Source organism: Dinoponera quadriceps, unplaced genomic scaffold, assembly GCF_001313825.1.
Source record: "Dinoponera quadriceps isolate SergipeBrazil2010 unplaced genomic scaffold, ASM131382v1 scaffold1308, whole genome shotgun sequence".
Taxonomy (NCBI): domain Eukaryota; kingdom Metazoa; phylum Arthropoda; class Insecta; order Hymenoptera; family Formicidae; genus Dinoponera; species Dinoponera quadriceps.
In genome coordinates this window covers 1,581,982-1,602,751 of record NW_014555613.1, presented here as the reverse complement: position 1 = coordinate 1,602,751, position 20,770 = coordinate 1,581,982, and the positions used below count along the sequence as shown (strand labels likewise).

At 47.7% G+C, this 20,770-nt stretch overlaps 1 protein-coding gene across 3 annotated transcripts in view; it reads right to left on the bottom strand.

The window, feature by feature from the left end:
• The window catches only part of LOC106744813 (homeobox protein 5-like), a 268,696-nt gene that overhangs the window by 77,382 nt on the left and 170,544 nt on the right, over positions 1–20,770 (bottom strand). For all 3 annotated transcript variants that reach the window (XM_014619852.1, XM_014619853.1, XM_014619854.1), the window contains exon 2: positions 14,114–14,237. In XM_014619852.1, coding sequence (XP_014475338.1) covers positions 14,114–14,237 — 124 coding nt within the window. The remainder of the gene's footprint in view (positions 1–14,113; positions 14,238–20,770) is intronic.

Below are 20,770 nucleotides of genomic sequence, written 5' to 3'. Positions count from 1 at the left end.
ATGATCGTCCACGAAAAAGAGAGAGAGAGAGAGAGAGAGAAAGAAAAGGAGGAAGCGACGTTTCGTTCCGTAAAATCGAGATTATAACATTAAACACGCGGAGTCAGTTCTCGTATTTTCCGCCCACGGTCATCGCACGATATTAAAAGTCTTGCAGCTTTATAGAACTGACGGCAGGATATGGAACGAAAGAACGAACGACGAAGAATCTAGATGAAGATAATATAGGAAAAAGCGTAGGGAACAGTAGCGGAGTCGAGTCGGCGAAGTATTCGGAAAATTCAAAAAAGCACGAGGAGAGACAGAGGAAGAGAGGAGAGAAGCCGGGGGTGTGGGCACGTTGGTCAGGAAGGAACGCGGAAAAAACGAATGAACGAACGAACGTACGAACGTACGAAACGAAGAGAAAAAGGTGGGAAGGGGCTTAATATCGTGTAACGTAATTTAAAAGTGTAATTGCTCTTGTCATGCCGGACGCTGAAGAGGAGAGGAACGAGCGACAATGAGTCTCGGAGCAGGGCGGGCGGCCGCGTTCGTTCGCGCTCGCACCCGCGCGGTTGCGCGAACGAGCGAGCGGGCGAGCGAACGCTTGCGTTACCGGGAGCGTAATAAGTTTTCATGCAAAGCGAACGTAGATTATCCAACCGTGAATGTGCGCGGGAATTATATTTCACGGGAGGAAGCAGACTGTTACTGTTCCTATCTGCGTCCTTCCACGGACACGGTTCCTCTCGGGCTCGTCATAAATTACACGGACAAGCCGGGGCCACGGCCAGGATTTAGCAGTCTCCTATAGCCAGCTAGTGCCTTTCCACCCTATCTCGTTCCATCTNCTCTCCGCCAAGGCAACTTCGTTAGGACGCGATTCAATTTCGGTCGGACGGCGGTTTCCTCCAGGCCGGCGACCTCGCGTGAGAATCACGATTCGGTCGGATTGTCCGTAATCTCTGGTCCGTACAGAACCGTCCCTTACGGTCGACAGGTACGTTGGCTCACCTGCAGCCGTTCCCCGCCAGTCCGGCTGCAGGTGAGCCAACGTACCTGTCGACCGTAAGGGACGGTTCTGTACGGACCAGAGATTACGGACAATCCGACCGAATCGTGATTCTCACGCGAGGTCGCCGGCCTGGAGGAAACCGCCGTCCGACCGAAATTGAATCGCGTCCTAACGAAGTTGCCTTGGCGGAGAGCGCGAAGCGACTTAAGCAACCCGCATGTTCCAGCCTCGACGTAATAATCTCGGACGCGTTACTTCTGCTCTCGTTACTTTTAATTAGCCCGAGCCCACCCGCCCCTAGGTAGGGGACGGCGCGGAGTTAACAAGGCGCCGGGGCGTTTATTAAGAAGACGCGCGGACGGTCGTCGTCGTTTAGTTATCAAAACAGGCTGTCCGAGACAGATCTCATTTTAGATCGTATCTTCCGTCGATAGTCGTGTTTACGTGCATCACGCGCACAATTTTCCTAGACGTCCTTTCAATTCTAGAATGCACGGTTTTCCGATAACGAGAACTTGCGACAATCGATAGGACATGGTAATATGATACAATTTGACGCGCATATCGCAGGAAAACCGGAGATCAATCGGGAGAATAGAAAGAAAATCCGATTGGAAATACAGAAGTCACCCCGTGTAGAGAATAATGAATATCGTGCGATCCTGAAATTCCGTCTTGCGCGTTTCGTCAAGGGGATGCTAAAATCGATGAGGAACTTAATAAGCGTTGATAATGTAGAAGCTATTCACAAAATGTTATGTTACATAAACATTGACACAATTTTCATATTTTTTATACAATATAGATTTTACACAAGTATAAGTACGATGTAAATGTGAACGCGATGAATGTGCGCCACTCTGATTTTACCATGTCTAACGGAATTTCAGGTGTAAACAAAATTTTCTGCAAACTTTTCGCATCTTTTAGATCTCTAAGTTTGATCGAACAGATATGAAAGTGTTCTTTAAAATTTTACCAATCAGAGCATTGACATATTCCGCAGAATTTTTCTGTATCAGATAAATATATTACGTTAATTGACAGTTAAAAATATCAATTCTGAAATTTGTAATTGTTATATATATTGATCGTCATATATTGAGAACAATGCTCCAATTCATTTTCGCGTGCATTTTCACGGTGCAAAAGCATTTATAATTCCATGCGACCGATAAGACGAAATTTCGTAGAAAAAAAAAACACACACACACACACAGAAATCCGTGTTCCGTCGGTGAAGTTTTAAAGTATGGCACCCCCTTGACGAAGACCGGTGCGTACAAAAATACGTTGTAAGCTATAAGCAGATGTATATCGGCGATAAAAAGAAATCTCGCGACGGCCGGACGACGATCTCGGGTGAAGCATTTCGTCGTCTCGAGTGAACGCACGGCTCGAGCGTAATTTCGCGTGTCCCGCGCACCGTCATAACGGCGAGGGCCGAAGGCGGGCGGAGGAAGTAATTTGTTCGCGTCTGGACGCGCAGGGCGACGCGTTAAATTTCCACTAATCAACGCGGAGGACAGTAGGGGCTGCTACTTCCGCGCCGTTGCTTTCAGTCGATCTAGCCTAAAAGCTTGACCCATCCCGCCGCTGCTCTTCTCGCACCCCCGGCGTCGCGAGGATTCGTCGAGCTGAGCGACGCGCCTCGTGTCTCGTCGCGGTACCCTCCCCCGCACCCCTCGGAACTCGGCGTGGAACTCGTATCGCCGAGCGGACGGGCGAGTGGATTGAACGCGCGCGGCGGGTTGCCGGAACCCAGGGATGAGAGGCGTAGAAGCGGCGAATCGAGGCAGGTGGGGTGAACGATCTTCCGCCCTCTGCGAGAGACGAATTCGGAGAAGGAGAAAGGCGGTGTGCGCGCGCGACGAAGACAGAGCGAGGGAGGTGTTCTCGCCGGGAAAGGGGTGAAGAGCCCCGAGTCCCGGGACTCCGCAAGGGCGAAGCCCGTGGGATAGACAGGGCCAAACAAAACAGAGCGCCAAGGATCGACGAGAGCGTGGAGACGCGGAGGGTTGGGTGCGGGGTGTGGGCGCTCTCTCGGCGGAAGGAGAAGGCGAAGAGCGGCGGGTCGCCCGAGNCCTCGTCCCATCACGGATTCCAGCTTCTCGTCTCGCTCCCGCGGGAGCGAGACGAGAAGCTGGAATCCGTGATGGGACGAGGTGAGACATATGAAACGGACGTGAACTTTGAGCGGCGCGCGAGAGAGGTGTATCCGCTGGTGGTGGAAACGAGCCGTCCCCGGTGGTGTGGTGTGCGCCTGGGTGCTGATGGTGGTAGTGCCGGCGGTGGCTGCGCTGGTGGGGAAGGATGGAGGGGGTCGAAGGCGGCGGCTCCAGACTCGAGACCCAGGTCGATATCAGCCTCGAGCAAACCAGACATCTACCGACCATTCGCAAAACATTCACCTCAAGTGTCCCCGGCGATGCCCTCCGCCACACCGCCCGCTGCAGCAATGCGACGAGACGACGACGGAGGGGGTGTGTAGCCACCCTTGCGCGCGTTCCTCGCTTACGTTTTTCCGTCACTCGCGCCAGCTCGGAAATCATATTAACGACACCGCGCGCCACGCTTCTCGATCCGTGGAATCGGCCGCTCCGAAGATCGACGATTCCCGGAGGAACGGCGGCGGCGAGCCGTGAAAATGTTTCCGCGTTGTCCGGCTGCTCCCGGTATTTCACGATAAACGCGGCCGCCAGGCGACAAATCGAATCGCCTCGCGCCGAATTTCGACGTCGAGATCGAGTTTGTCTAGACCGTTCAATGGCACGGAAGGAAACAGGGGAGGAAGGAAGGGCGCGTCGCGACGCCGAGTGTACCTTGAGCATACGAATCGGCAAGTATCGCGAGGGCCACCCCGAGTCCGTTTTCCTGAGGAGTCGACGAAATGAGATGCAATTTTTCCAAAGTTGAAATATTAGATCTCGCGAGTGTTCGGGAAAAGTGAATTGCGCGAGATCAGTTATGTATAGTCTATGCGATTGGGGGAAAATATTTCCGACGGATACAACCGCGAATGTACAATGTAGTTCTCATTATTCTGTATTATCATTATTTCGATTTATTTTATTTATTTTTTTTTTTTTTTTTTTTTTAGGAAAAGGAGGAGGCAAAGCACAGATAACAGCTGTGAAGCTGATGATGCGCCTTTCAGCTGGAGAAAATATTGTAAGAATTGCAAAAATGATCAGAAAATCTGTAATACTGGACCATACCGGGATTATGACTGAAATTATAATGCATGCTGCAATCTTTAGCGATATGTATCATGTGTACGTGCCACTAAAGATTACAACACACATAATAATCTCGATAATAATAACTCCAGTATAACCCAACATCACGAATGTTTGTAGTAATTTTTACCAGAATATTTCCTCCGTGTACAATCAATCCTCTAATGGCAACGTGAATTTCCAACATATCTAGGAAGATGGAGTCAGATTCTACCCATGCCCTCTGTTTTCTTCTTTTCTCACTTTTCATATAATCAATGTACGAAAATGGTAAAAGAAGTAAATAATACTACGAAACGTTCCTTAAGAACAGCGTGCACGCTAAAATAAGCGAAGCCGTGGGTGTCGATTTGATTCCATTTTACCGTTAGAAAATTAACGTTAGAAAATTAACGCGTACTCCCGTGTGTCAATCGTAAGTTTGTCAGTCATATATAATATCAACGTGCGTATTGCACACGCCCGCCAATGAAGAAATTATTATTATTATTAACGGACGAGGAGCGGTGAGTACCGGCTTACCTGGACTTTCCGGCGTGCGACGTTCTTTCCACGCGATCTTGTCCCGTGGACGGTCGCGCGAACACAAACACGCGCAGCGATCGTACGTCATAGACAAAGCGCCATTAGTCGTCGTCCGACGTCGTGCAACGACCAGCGATATCCCGATGGTAATCGACGGGTCACCCCCGAGCGATATCCCGCGAATCCTCGCGAGTCGCGGCTGTCACGTCGGATTTTCTTTCGAACGTAGCCGGCCGGCGGCGGCGTGCGTTTTACATCGCGTGAGCAACGAGCCGCGCGCGGTCTTATTCACCGCGGTCGCATTAACGTTCATAAACTTTGAACGTACCCGATGCCATATTTCAACTTAATGAGCGCAATAAATTTATACGTCGCGGTAGACTGGCAGGGAGACAGGGAGATTGAACGAGCGAGAGGTGGAGGGAGGGACGGGGGGAACGACGAGAGCTACGGAGGGAGAGGGGAAAGAGCGCGGGGGCGAAGGCGACGAGAGTGTGAGAGAGAGAGAGAGAGAGAGAGAGAGACCTGGAGGATTGCGACGGCGAACGGAGCGGGTGGAATAAGAGAAGAAGAGGAGGAGGAGGAGAGTACACAAGCGACCGATACCCCGTTTTTATTAATAGAAATTCAATTTGAGCGGAGCAAGCCCGCTCAGGCAATTCTGAGGAAATCGAATTACCCCGGAATTATCGGGAGCGCACGATACCCCGGCAACGCGGCTTATATACACGCTCGCGTTTTGCACATCAAGCACGATCTGTAACGCGCGAGAGATCGCGGCGATATCTCGCGGAGTAATCAAAACGCCGGGGGATTGCATTCCGCGCGCTTCTCGCGAGCGCACTTACACATCGGCGAGCACAGCTCGGACCTCGAAATTCGCCGGGCTCGTTATCTCGGACGTATAATCGGAGACGGCTCTCCTGAGAAAACCGACGAAGCTCGTGTCAACGCGAAATCGGCAATGATGATGCGCTCTCGCTTCGAACGTAAGACGAACGTCGGAACGCCGAGGAACGCTAAATTTTATCGAATTAAGGTAGTTGGTCCGTAAATTAATTTCATTCGGGATCTTTTCCTGTTTCTACCAGTATCGTCACGGAGCAACTGTCTTAATTAAATAATCATCCGAATGAGTTTACAAATTCTTCGTCAACAACCGGGAAAACTAGTGATGGAAAATTAAGCCGAACAAGCGATCTGTGAACAACTCCTCGACGCTGTGCCGCGCATCGGAGTTTGTCCGGGCGATCAATGATGATTTCGCTCTTTCACGTCTCGGGTTGTTTGACAATTACAAAAGGGACTAGGATTCCATCTCCTCCCGTTACCCGCGATCTTGAATTCGTTTCTTTCTCTCGACGAAACTCCGAGCTTCGTCGAAGTACACGAACCGAGACACCGTGCAAGATTACTTTTTCTTTGTAAGACCGAAGTTTGTTTCCCTGCCGATGGCCCGAGTCGATTACAAAGAGCATCGAGCTTCGAGGGGTAAAATCTTTGCTGCCCTCCTTTACCGCCGTCGCCGCTACCACTTTATCCGCGAAATTCATACTTTGTGTATCGCATCGGATAATCTCCTTTGTACTGCGAAATCGGCATGTTGGCGAGCCGTGCCGGAAATAGAGGGGGAAACTAATTGAAAAGATGAGGAATTAATATCCGTTGGGAATACGACCCGATTCGCGTTCGCGTAATTTCGCATGGTTTATGGAGCGGGCAGGATCTCTCGCCACGTAAAGTTGATTTATATCACGAAATACTGCTGTTATTGTTTCTGTCTTCCTATCGGGAAAACTACCGCGTAAGCGGATAGATATTGGAATAGTTAACTCCGACGCGCACCTTCATAAAAAAAAAGGGGGGGGGGGAAACATATTAAATTTTTTTAATTAAAAATTCAATTAAATTCACGAAGGATATATTCTTTGTTATATTTAGCTTAATTGTGTGCTCGTAACATAACAAGGAGGGGAAAAAGAATTCCCCGCCGTTATTGATAATTGGCGTGTAAAGCGAACCGGTTGCCGAGCGTAAATATAAAATACGCGGGGAAAAGGTATCGAAAGGGCGCCTTTGAGGCGCTACTAATGCGCTTCAAAGGATTAAGCGTATTCTCCCGAGTGCCGGCACCACCAAGCGCGAGAGAGCGGTCGGCTATTCGCGAAAAATATTTTCATTGAGATTTCTCCTAGACGCGAGGCAACCGCCGTTTAATTGCGAATCAAAAATGCAGGCCGCAGAAATGAGACGGAAGTGAAGGGAGGAGGGTGGCGCGAGAGCGGGGGAGAGGAAAGCGATAGAAAGAGAAGATGCAAATTCATTAAGGCAAATTACTTTACGCACGAGCTTAAACGGGACGGGCCCCGGGTGTAATAAAAGGGTACTCGCTTACCCTTTGTTAACGTCACGGTGCAACTCGTGCGCGAGCTTAAGCGCTCGCTAATACATTCGTCGAGACACACCCGAGTCATCCTGCCGTTCCTGAAAGGGATAATGGACAGCAACAACTCCATAAACTAACGCCTCGAAGCGCAGACACCGGCGGGAGACGGACTTACGACAAACACGAACTTTATATTGGCCTCTAAATTCCAAAATACGATCACGCCCACGCCGCGGACCGAGGAGGAGCGCCATTCGCGAGGATCACACCACTCGCAAAATTAATCTCACGAGACTCCTTCGAGGTACCTATTGGTGTACCCGCGTGGAAAATTTTCCTGGGATCTAATTGGGATCCAGGGAAGATTTCCCGAAATAACTGTGGATTGTGATTGGGAAATTTGCGCAGGTTCTAGTTAGAAATATTTCTGTTTCGGATCATACGAAGTAGGTGACGCAAACAGAACCTATTTAGTCACCTTGAAAGTCCACCCGCAAGATTTCTCGTGGTTCCTATTTTACAGCACGAGTTTGGAGAAAACCGACGAAAGTTCGTACGGGCACGTACAGAGTGTTGTCATTGAACATCGCCCCGGACGATCCGAAACCGGCTTCTTCTCACAGACACGCGCTTCCACGTGCTCGCGGGCAGAACGGCCCGGCGAGTTCACGGTCGCGACGCCCGTCGTCGTCGTTCGTGCGATAGCATTTCGAGGATACGACGGAGGCCGCGGGAAACCGTTCCCCGCATCGGCGATTCTGCGCTGTTGTGTGCGCAACAATAGGCGGAAACGTCGGGAGTTACAAAAGGAGCATCGGGAGAGGAAAAGCAGAAAGAAGGGAACCCGGTCGGGCCGACGTTCGTTCGTTCGTTCGAGCGGCCGGTCGGCCGCCGGCGAGCCGGTAGCGCGGGGGCGATAAAGAATCGAGCCAAATCAAAGGTCCGTAGAGAGACGTTAAGGCTGTCTCCGGCAGATGGTATAGACCGTGAGAGATCGCCCGATAGTTACGGTGCCTGATTAATGCAGGTGGAGATACTCACGGGCACGCGGTCGTGCGCGCGCGCCCGACCCTGTGCGTACCGTGTATGCGTGTGTATCGCTTGTAAACGCGCGCCAGGAGCGAGTCGCCTGAGAAAGACGTTATATCGGGCTTCGTATCGCGAAACCGATCCATTATCGCGACGCGCTCTGATATCACCCACATCGAGCCGGTGTCTGTCCATATTGAAGCGTGTCGCGGCCGCGGTATCTCCTCGATAGTGGCGTATTTAGCACGACAGTCGGATGGATATTACACGTTCTTCGTTTATTTACGACGTCATAGATTGGGAGACACGGCATCTTTTCAAAGATGGTTAAGTAACGTGAAAAATGTATAACTAACACGTAAAAATCCGAACGATGCGGAGAAGCACGGAAAAATCTGACATCACGATCAGGGCGATCCTAGTCAAAAGTATCACACGTCAAAGCAGGAGAAACGATAATTTCTTTATGAGTTTTCAAACAATGTATACATTTGATTGGTATTCTCTCGCCAAAGCTGTGTATCATAAATTATATTTAAAAACATTCAGCACACCCACAGATTTATCGAGTTCTTTTTTATGTTTTCGCGTTTTTCGTGTTGTGTTAAGCATCACCTTTCTAACGGTATTGTCACGGGCCAGCTGGCTTTAAAGATGAAAATTGACGTTCGGAAATTGAAGAGCGCAGAGAACGCGATAAAGCGTAATCAAGAGGAACGCTCGTAACTTTGTACTCGTCCCTTCTCGAGTGCCACGTTCGTTTGCTCCGGTCGCCCGTGCTCCTGAACGTAATATCGTTCCGACCGGTGCATTGAGACCTTATCAAAAAAGCGTGCAGCGTGGGAGGCCGTGACAGGGATGAGCGATGTTGCCCGATTACCATAATAATGTCGTGTCGCGGCTCGAGTGGTCGCCGCCGCGCCGCGAACGAACCTCGAGACAGCGCGCGAAGTGCCCGGGCACCGTGCCGATTTCACTCGGCAATCCGCAACACTTCTCCTCCAGCTCCTCTTCTCCTTCGAGATGGACGAGCGCTCGAGTGGTATTGTCCGGGCGAGTTTGCATTGTAGATACCACGATGATACGATCTGCCCGCCGGAGTGCCAGAAGAAGAAGACAGTCCGTTTTGCTCGCGCGAGACACCGCGGAAATCCGCCCGAGATATCTCGGTACGATCGCGCAAGTCGCGCTGCTCGCTATTATTTTCAAGTCCTTCAATACCATCGGAATACATACATATCCGAAAGAATGGCCGGGGAGTTGAATTTTGCAAGCCCCACCCGAGTCGAAATTATGGATTTCGTATTAGTCCCGTGTACTCCGTTAATTTGGAGAGAAACCAATGGAAGAATCTCGAGGTGTAACACTATATAGGCTATTGTCTTTTGCTACAAATGGTTACTTGGAGCTGTTTTGTTTTGAAGTATAAACAAGTATTGATTTAAAGAGTACTTATTATTTGTTTGCCTCAATAATCTACATGCATTCGATCTTTCTCAATTTTTTATTTCAATCAGGTAGGTATTAATTTTCTAATTAATACGTTGGCGATAAAATATCAAATAATTCCTGAGTAAATTCCTCAAACGCTCTAACAGAAAGAAAAAGAAAAATAGAAGAAACAAGTATTTGTTAAATCACAGGTAGGACAATAGAATTTATCCAGTGCCGAGATTTATCATCAACTTTTCAAGATTGGCAGTATTTGCATTTAATTATATTATTATTATTATTGTTGTTGTTGTTATTAATATAGATGCAAACATTTTGGATCTGGATATCTTGGAATCTTCCCCGCGCGCAACAGTAGCTTCTGGGAAATGTTGAGAAACGTCATCGTAATAACGATAAGAATTAGTAACCTTATACGTATTCATTATAACACTTATATTTAATTTATGTTTACACTCGCATATTTATACTGACATATTTGCACTTGAGTATTAACATATTCATGCTCGCGCTTTGCGCGTTTCTCCTCCGATCGAGATATAAATAATGGCGCTGAACGGTGACCGTTCCGCGATTAGTCCGATTATCGATCTCGCGTAGCCGCGGAATCCATGCAATTGGCGCGGAGGAACGACGGCTGATGTCGACGATAATCATAAGCTAAACTCGATAAACCTGATGCGATCGTATCGCGTTCGTGTTACGGTGTTAGAGATATGCAAATGATTATTAATTATTAGCGCGTTGATCGTTATGTCGTCGACGCGGCGTACCGGATCGGTGTACCTATGGAGTTTCCCTCTCCCGCCCCATCAGATCGGCGAAACACGATAAACTTTAATTAGGGAATGTATTAACGCACCGAGACGATGGCGCGCCGCGCGTAGGACGGCGAGCAGAGCGGCTGAGTGAGTGGTTAGCAAGCAGGTGCGCGGATAATTATACGCTTTCCTCGTATATCGTCGCATGCTACCGGAATAATTAAGCAAAACTGATGATCGTCCTCTTTGCGCGCGACGTTCTCCTTCTGTCTACCGGGAAGAACCGCGCGGCACGTCCGGTGTTCTCCTGAATTTTTAATTTACGCGCGCGGAAGCCCGCCGCGAGAAATTAACCTCGTTATTGTAGCCCTTTCGCACCGTCGAGATACCGGCGTGCTCGCGGAAATTCACCCCGCGAGTGCGATTAATTCATCGCCGCGAAGCGACGGATTCCCGATCGTCCTGGATGATTGCCGACGATGAGCGCGCGCGAGAGACGGCGTATAGTAAACGCGAACGCCCTTTTTCAATGCGACACGCATATACACACACACATATATATATATATATTTCGTTTCGAGGTAACGTGCCCCGAGCGCGATATTTCTTAATAAGCCGCGATCGTTGGCACGCACGATCGCGATATTTCTTCGAGATCGTTGCACGGGCTACGTGCCGGCGCGCGCTCTCGCGAACGCACCATAAATATCTAAATAGCGGAAGTAAGAAAAATTACGTATTTACGTCGCGCGCGGCGCAGAAATAGCGGGCGGAGCGCCCGATTGTGTTTTGTTCGCGGCGATGTTTCGTGAGAGGTACGATTTTCCGGAACGTTTCCGCGACGTGACTCATCGCCGTTCCGCCGAATTCGCCGAGAGAGAGAAAACAGTCTTCGGCGGAATCGAGAGAGCATTAGATCGCCAGGAAACGAAAGCGCTTAATAAGATGCCGTTGTTAACACGCATCAACGCGATATATCTTTCTGGTTGCTTCCCTCCCCGTGTCGCGTCGCTGACGGCCGGCGGAGGCAAAGGTAATAAGGCGTGCGTTATTATTAACTGTGAACGGGTCTCTGGTAATCTCGCGACCGTTTCTTAAATGGGAACTGACCTAATGTCGCGAGAAAGTTGCTGCGAATGCGTAACCATCTGTCTATCTATCGTCGACCACTTCGCGCAAATTTGCATGATGTCAATTATCGGCGGGATCGTCGGGTTTCGCGATGAATCTGAGAAAATGTCAAACCGGTACCGGATAATAAAACGTCGTCGTTAAGTGCACATGGATGGGAACAAGTTGGCTCGTTTGCAACGGGATAAGTATAGCGATGATGAGGTACTTCGTGATACTTCTTGTTTTTCTTTTTTTTTGGAATTTTTTATTACCTTAAGAGTAAATGACATAATGAACGGGTTATTAAGTGACGCTCACACTGACAGGAAAAAAAAAAAACGCTGCTGTTCAAGTAATATTTACTTGATCGAAGTAAAATGGTTACCTCAACACTCCTTGGATAATATTTATTTGAAGCAGAAATATAATTGACTGTGTATATATAACGTGATATTTCCTTTATATAAATAGATATTTACTTGTATGTGTTAAAACAATTCAAGTGTCTAAGACAAATGTTAAATTCATAATGTTGAGAAAATATCAGGAAATATATTTAAGAAATATTTACCGAACAGAAAAGTCGAAATTTAAAACTACTAAATTTCTTCAGTAGAAAAAAGTATTATATAATTTTCTAGTAAATACTCTCTTAAATTGAGAACAATTTACATTTACATTCAGTAATTTATTTACACATTAATTATACATTTTATTATTGCGTTCACGTAAGTATTTCAAGCCATTAAAATATATTTAAATTGATAAAAATATTACTTGACTTAAGAGGTTGGAAAGGCAAGTAATTATGTTCGCTTGATTCTACAGAGAAAAGGGTTTCTTCGGATTTAATGTATATGTTTGATTTGGATCTATTTAATATAAACAACATAATTTAATATCAAATATATCATTTTGTTTGCATGAAAATGTTGTTTCACTAGGATGAACCGTGTTGTTTGATAGGAAAAAAAACACACACACACACAACATACTTAATGGAAATAATATTTCGTTTTCAATGAAAAAAAATTAATTTCATTATATATATTAAATATTGAGCGATAATTCGCGAGATATTAAACGTAGCGCCTTCTGATCGTCTATGTTTTTCAAGACGACGAAAAACGCAAAGAGAAAATGAAAACGAGAAACTCGAGAAGCTCCGAAAGCTCGTGCGAAATATAACGAGCAACGTAATGCATAACGAGAGGCGACCTTTTATCTCTCGAAAATGCGCGTATCGTGCTGCACGCTCCGTTGACGCTCCGTTGATAATACTTAATTGGCTCTTTCGGCCGGGTCGCGAGGAATAATTTCTTCCTGATCTCCAGGCAGGAAGAAGAGAGAACCAACGAGCGAGGAAGAATTACTCTCCCTAATCGATTCGGGAGAAGGTGAGATCGGCACGGGGCGATACTTCTCGGCAAGACGTCGTCGTTCGCACGCACAATGGCGATATTTCTCCCCGCTAAGTCACGGCCCGGGTCGTACACATACGTGGCACGGCCGGGCCAATTACGAGGGCGCGCGCGCCTGATAAATAAATAAACGACACCTAACCGCTGCCGGCGATTAAGCGCGCATTATGCCACACGCTCGTGACACGCGGCTATAACGGATCGTTGTTCCGCGGACTTTCACCGTCCGCGATGTGCGCGCCGGAATAACTTGCGTACTAATGTAAAAGAACGAAGCGTAATGAGCGTCCCGAATAAGCGCCGGCACCGCCTATGTTGCACACGGCGTGCAGCCCTACCTGGCCGGTCGGGACGCGTATCGACTCACGCGCGTGACGAGCCGGCCGTGTATTAACTCACCGCGCGCGACGTCGGCTCCGGAGATTTCTCTCCGCGCTGATTGCGACAGGAGCATCGCGCGTCGACCCATTCTCTCTCATTTGCCGCGGAACGAAAACGCAATCGGGACGTGAAATCGGGTGACTTTAGCCGCTCTCGGCCGTCGTGAAAACGTATCCACAAAGCGAACGGATGTGAGTGCGCAGCCTTCCCCTCCCCCCTCTTTCAGAGGAGACACGCTATAGAATCGCAAAGAAACGCGCAAGTCTAGAATAAAGATTTGACGAGTAAAGATAAATGTTCAACCCGATGGAAACCTGCGTCTTAAATAGCGTGGCATCTTGGCGTTGGTTAAATAGTTTTAGCTGAAGTCATTCGCGAAGCGTACTTTTACGCGTCTGCGAAGTTTCGTCCGACCGTTTAATGCTAAAGCGATAAGATAAAAAAAATAAAAATAGTAAAACGGCAGAAACCACGGTTTACTAAGAATAATAGAAAAACATTTACGTATTTCCTCATGCGATAAAAAGTATTTTGTACTTGCGTGAAAATTAGTCCTTGTTAAAATTTTTCGGTCAACTTTTTAACACACCCGTGGCGTCAATTTCACATGTTGTGTTTATATTATCTCAATATTATGAGTCGATATTCAATATGTGTGTTAAAATAATATTTTATATTTCACTATCGATTAACGCGTTTATAATTTTGCGTTAAAAATGAAATTTAACACAAAATTTAGTATCGTGTAGCATCGTGCATTTTTGGAAATATAAACGTGACTGACTCCCTTTGATTTGATCTGTACTCACCTTGGGGTCGAAGTTGAAGACATGTTCGGGCCTGAACGGGCACTCGAGACCGCATTTGCAGGTTCCCACTGTCGTCAGATACTCCTTCAGTTGATCCAGCGAACCCAGCGCCGTACTGCTTGGACTGAAATAGAGAAATGAACAGAATTATCCTCCGGCTCTCTGGCCGCAGCTTAATACCGTGCAAACAAAATGTGACGCGTACGCGACGTGAATTGCGCAATGTTTGCCGAGCTTAGCTTACAGTACGTGTGTGTCGGTTCTTCTTTTCCTTGTAGTATCAACCGACTGCATTTCCATTATTATCAACAATACGTATTATTCGTGCGAAATAACGCGCAAACTGCCGCGCATTTCATAACTCACGAAATATACGCACGGTTCTTCTCTCGGCGTTCCCTCGCGAGCGACTCGTTTCACCTGATAATTCCAAACAAACGACACACTTTTTACTAGAAGTGTTGCCGCGATAGCTCGGCGAATCAGGTGCGAGGTATCAGAAGTCGCAAATAACTGCGGATAACAAGCACTTACGCGCGACGCAAGCTCGAAATTCGAAGAAAGAGATTGAAATGAATTGTAATTCGCAAGGATAAGATTAACGCGTAATTTTGCATACGTATTCGTGCATTTCAAGCGGGCATTACAAATGACAGATATATCCCGTTCATATTCTTCCCGAACAGTCTCAATCAGAAATCCAATGTGCGCCACGACGATTTTACATTTCAATTTGAAGCGTAAATTGCGAGCGGCCGACCGTTGCCGGTGGGATAAATTACAGGTTAAACTACTTAATCGGGGCAGATGCTCGCCAGACATCTGCAAAAATTACCGGGAAGCTCGAAACGCATCGCAGATGTTATTTCGTGTTGAACGTACTTATTAAATCGTGCAAAAAAAAAAAAAAGAAAAACACAATGCAAGAGGAAAATCCCGCCTAGGTGTGTTTTTCCGTGTGTTGTTCAAAGTACGCGCGGCATTCGAGTTGAAACCGAACGACGTTGCTGACATGCTGCTTCAGCAACAAATTGCAACGTGCGCACAAAACAACTGTGAAAAAAAAAAAAAAAGGGAAAATCGGTCGATCTGAATAATAGTCTGTTCATTTTAACTGAACTGGCTGCACCGGTTCGAGAAATTTCTACGCACATTGAAGTGTATGAAGCACATACATACGAGATCCTCACGCTTCAGTGTGCGTACATTTCTTGAAGCAGCCGGTTCAGCTAAAAAGAACCGACCATATGACATCATAAGAAAAAGAGATGGGTCAAATCGCGTGTCCCCAACAGGATCAGCCGCCTTCGAGCGTTTACTTCCCCGATCTGTCCGATTGAAAGTATATCAGACGTAAATCGAGGGGCCCGCAGAGAAGATATCCGAGAACGCTGTTGGCAAAAAGGGTGTCCGAGGATGCTGCTCGCGTAATCGGCTCCGTGATGAAAAGCGATCAGGCTCGAGAACGCTTCGGGGAGGGGGAAGAGAAGGGGGGGAGGGAAACACGAGATAGGCGTATTATAATTTGGCCGACCGCCTTGATAAGAGGGAGAAGGTGAAGAGGCGCAGTAGGAGGGTGCGGATGGGGATGGTTTATTAGCTAAAGATACTGCTTGTCTGCCGGCTATCCCGGACGCCTGGAACGAACGGAACAAGTAAACGGACCGTCGCTTACTCTCGCCGCTTCGGTTCGGGCTAAACCGACAAGGTGAAACGAGGCGGAGGTCGTCGCTTGTATATATTGATTACCCGCTGGAGAGACGGAGAGAGCGGGCGAGCGGGACTTTGTTTCGGGGTACTTTGCAGCTTCCTAAACTAATAACCTCGGGCGCCTCTCGTCCCGGTATTATAACCCCGCGGGAAAAGGCGAGGAGAGAGCCTCTCTCTCCCCTTCGTCCGCGGGAATCCTCGCGGCAATTATTTCTCGTGACAACAAGACGGATCCGTGAAACCCGCCGTGGCGCTAATTTCCGCCGCATTCGATTTGTTCACGGTGAAACGCTTCTCCCTCGCCTCGCACACGGTATGGAACCTCGCAAATTACCAAGTTCATATTTTCACGCGGCCTACGGCTAACCACACGGGAGACTCGCGCCGTGAACCTCCCCCGTCGCGAGGGATATTCTAACGCGAATATACACCGTCTCTCGAAACCGCAATGAGCTCCGACGGAGTTTCGGATTATTAATCAAATAAAACGGATCCATTGTCAATTTCATTCACCGTTAGTTACCCGATTATCCAACGGTCGTCCGCGCGAATTTGAATCTCCTCCGGTGGAAAAATATCTATCCGCCCGTGGAGTTCGAGCGTGCACCTTCTTCCATTTATTTCACCAGCCGCGAAACTTCCACGCCTGCCAATTGCCGCGAGAGCGCCGCATTGTTTTCGTAAGAAAGGCGAATTTAACTTTCCAATCGCGGATTTCCGATCTTAACGCATCCTCGACGCGCTAATAACGTTTCAACTGGCGAAACTCGCTTTTAAGCGCGTCCGTCAACGTGCAACTATCTAAACCGCGAGAGGAAGCGAGCGACGAGGGCGCGCAATCCGGAACTAAATTCGCCGAGCCCGCCAAAGGAATAAACTCCGGCGCGAGCGGTCGCAGATTTCGGGCCACCCCCCGTCGCTGCCGTCGCTAACCGTGCGCGAGCTTTACCTCGTAAATAATGCTGTAACGCCCGCGCGCTCGCCTTGGCAAAGGCCATTTTCTGTGCACGGGGCGCGCGCTGCGGCACCCCGACCGAATCTGAATGTACAGTCGCGAGATACCATAAATAAGGGCAGAGAAAGAGAGAGGGGGAGAGAGAGAGAAACTTCCTCCTATTTCCACCTTCCACGCGAAGTGCGTCGGAACGTGTTGCTGGTAACGGAGTGAGACACCGAGTTACGCCGGATGAATTATGTCCACTGGCTGGGCTGGCTAAGCCGCTTGTCCTCGTAAAGCACGTAGCCACCACCGTCGCCGCTGCCACCATCGTCGTCGTCGTCGTCCGCCCGCGAAACCGATGTCAGCTTTTCCGCCACCCTTTCGCACGCGCGCCCCTTTTTCCGGCCTTTTCCGACCGCCACCGCGAAATCGCGTAATTATTCTTGTTCGTGAGGACGCCCGGCACCTGGTGCGGTCGACGATTCCACTCGGAAACACGAGTCTCGTCGAGTGTCGCTTTCTCTCTTTCTACGCATTCATATATATATATATATATATATATATATATATATATATATATGGACCTATCCCACCGCATAGAAATTTTCCCAGATTTTCCCGTATACAGCGTGGATTAAAATACTCAAAATATAAACTAGAATAGGACACATCACCAGTAAACATACACATGCTGTACGTGCATTCTATTAAAAATAGTAACGTGAAAAATACAACCTCGTTTATTAACCTCCTAATCTGATATTCGGCCCGGCTGTCACTCGACTCTGACGATGCACAGAGTAAGTTGCACAGCCAATCAGCGGGAAAGAGGCTTCATTCCACTGGCCTGTTCTTTATAGCTGAACTGGCTACACCAGTTGAAGAAATTTACGTACACATGGAAGCATACATACAAGATTCTCACGCTTCGGTGTGCGTAAATTTCTTGAACTAGTACAGCCAGTTTAGCTATAAAAAACAGGCCACATGTTTGGGATAAAAATAGGATTCTAAATGATATCACAGTGGAATAAACCTATTTCGGGACAACTTGGAATCTTCTAATCTACGTCCTAGGTAGGAAAATTTGGGAAAATTTTTATATGGAATTCCACAATTTTCCGTTCTATGACTGTTCGCGCATACTCTCTCTTTCTCTCTCTTTTCTCGAAGGGAAGATTGAAAAATTTGTCCGCTTTCTTCCTGAATGGATATCAAAACCGCCCGTCCTGGCACCGACGTCGCTTAACTTCAGCGATCTGGAACCGGAACCGGCGATAGTTGGATGTTGACGAGGCCGCATTGAAATTAATGAACGACGGTATATAATTGTCTCTCGTAGAGCGGAGATATACAAATTTGAAATTACGCCGAAAATTATATAATAAAGCGTACTCGATTATTCGAATTTACGACACTCTAGGGAGCAAAACGGCCTCCCCCTCCGTCCCCTATTATGAAAATATTACGGAGATATGAGAGGGTGCGGATAGATGGCAGAACGAAAGTAATGCCTGACGATTTAATCGGGTTAATTAACAAGCTGTTCCGCCCGTTTCGGGCCATTGCTCACTCCGCCGTGTGAAAAGCGCCGTTGCGGCAGCGCTCGCGAGGGTGGTAAATCAGCCCCGAGATAAGTAGACTCGTTTGCTGGGCCGAGGCAATTGCCACCGGCTAAAGAGGCGCGCGCGTTGCGCGGTTGTCGTCGCGTTACACCCGAAACGTCACGGGCGACTAACCCGACGTCGTCGCTTCTGAGAGACAAACGCGCAGTCACGAGGGAAAGCGCGCCTTCCCCGGCGCTATTGCGTCTGCGATGACGTAAGAACGACCGTCATTTTCAACGGCATTGAATTGACAATTTCACTGTACGCGACGGAATGTATCTTTTAAGAAGGTTGAAAGATTCGATATTTTCAATGGCGCATCAAGGGAACCACGTGTAAATTTAAGGTTCGTTTGCTCATATCCAAACAAGAATCTTGTTCGAGTCAACTAAATGAGTTTCTCAGTGATGTATTTCGAGTATTACCATAAATTATGAATTTTATTCCGCTACATTTTTGAAAACAAACTGATCAATAACTCTGAAATTTGTACATAACATTTGCGTATTAATCTTTAATATTATAGTAGTTTTTCATCAATCTTATTTTTTGTTTAGATGATATTAAAAGTAGAAATTAAAAATTGCAAGCTAATCTCAAGGGACACGTATAAAAAATGTCAGCTTTGGTCGCAATTATTTCAACTTTCGAATAATCAATTTCTTTTCTAATTACTGGTGCGACCGGTTAGATAATATTTCCATGCATACGTAGCGCCGTAAGTTCCATCGAATTCTTATTAAACTCATTTAACCTTACAACCTTCTCGATAAGCGTGAAAAGTTCTTGTCGAGGCATTCACTATGATTTGAAATACTTTTTTTTCAGACGGTCGAACGGGAATTCAACATCCAGTTAAATCAGTCCGATGAAATTATCGTATCGAGAGAACACAGAGCTCGAATGAGCGAAATTGTCGCGCGGACCGGCAAATTGGGCTCGAACGAGTGGTCGAGTGTTCGATTCCGAGGGAATTACGCAATTAATTACGTGATTTTCGATCCTCTCGTTTTACACACTCCGCGGACAACGTGGTCGCTTGCCGCTTGAATCGCTCGATAATGATTTCTCGTTTCTTGACGAGGCGGCGGTGTGTTTGTATTCGCAACTGACAAGGCGTGACATTACGGCCGTCGGGCCCCCCATAATCCCCGAGACGTGGCGACCACGTTTCTCGAAGCGGGAAATAATGTTGGCGCCTGAACTGCACTTATCTACGATCTATGAACGCTCGTTTACCTTTCGCGTGAGCTTCACGTCCGCCCACGGGATCTGTCTGCACGCGCGTGTGCGCTCGATTGTGTCCACCCGTTAGATACGTAAGCGCAGATACGTACCAATTTCGACTCGTTGATCGTGGGAATAGCAAACGCAATCCTTATTCGCCGTCCATTACGTCCGCTTTCTACATTGTCCGTTTGCAAATGGCATCGGGACCTTCTCGACGAGAGTATAATTGAGCGCCGTACATCTCGCGATACTTTTCGCAATAACATTCTTTATGGTGCTCGCACGATGAGCGAATGAAAATGTCACCGATCGTAGCTATTCAGTTTACGATAAAAATCATTCATTAGATAGTAAAATCGATCGACCGTTTCTAGTCCAATTCGCGATTCTGTCTGTGTCTTGTCGCAACTGAGAGATAGCAGAATCCACATTCACAGTGTGTCACAGTGCATATAAATCAAATCGTTAGCATAAAAACTATAACTTATACATAAGGCCTCAATACATAATACTTAGCCTTAATATGGAGATTATTGAGGGGGCATAAAACAAACATGAATCCCAAGACAGGTCGTCGAGGCACTCTCAGATCTGTCGGCGGGAGAGAAGATATTTTGCGATTCCCATCACGCACTGCCTGAGCGAGAGATAGATAGATAGATAAATAGACAGGTAAGGGGAATTGCGATAAAACGAGATTACACCTGCCATTTCCCATTAATCTTGTATTATTACATCGCATTCCGATTAATTATTAGACGTCATATTATACATTGATTATCATCGGGCGCTCGGGTTTCGGCGCGTTTCGTAGGCCGCGCGCGCCCGCGACATTAAGCGCGCGCGGGGGAGGGGGTACGTGCACGCGTCGCACGCCGGCGATTCGCTGCAATTATAATTCACGTTAACAATGCAACCACGTACGTTCTGCGCGCGCACGCGGATGCTATTATTATCGGGACTCGCGCAGCGTTACCGCAATCGCGTATCATCCGGGACCCGGCAGCGGATAAGCGCGCGACGCGCCGTAATAGGAAATTCGCGAAACGCTCGAAATTGTTAATCGTCGCATCGTGCGCCGGGCGTGCTTTAAACGAAGGTCACTGCAGTAAATCGTGGAAGTCGCCCCGGTAACAATAACGCCGCATCGCGCCCACCTACAGCCCCCCC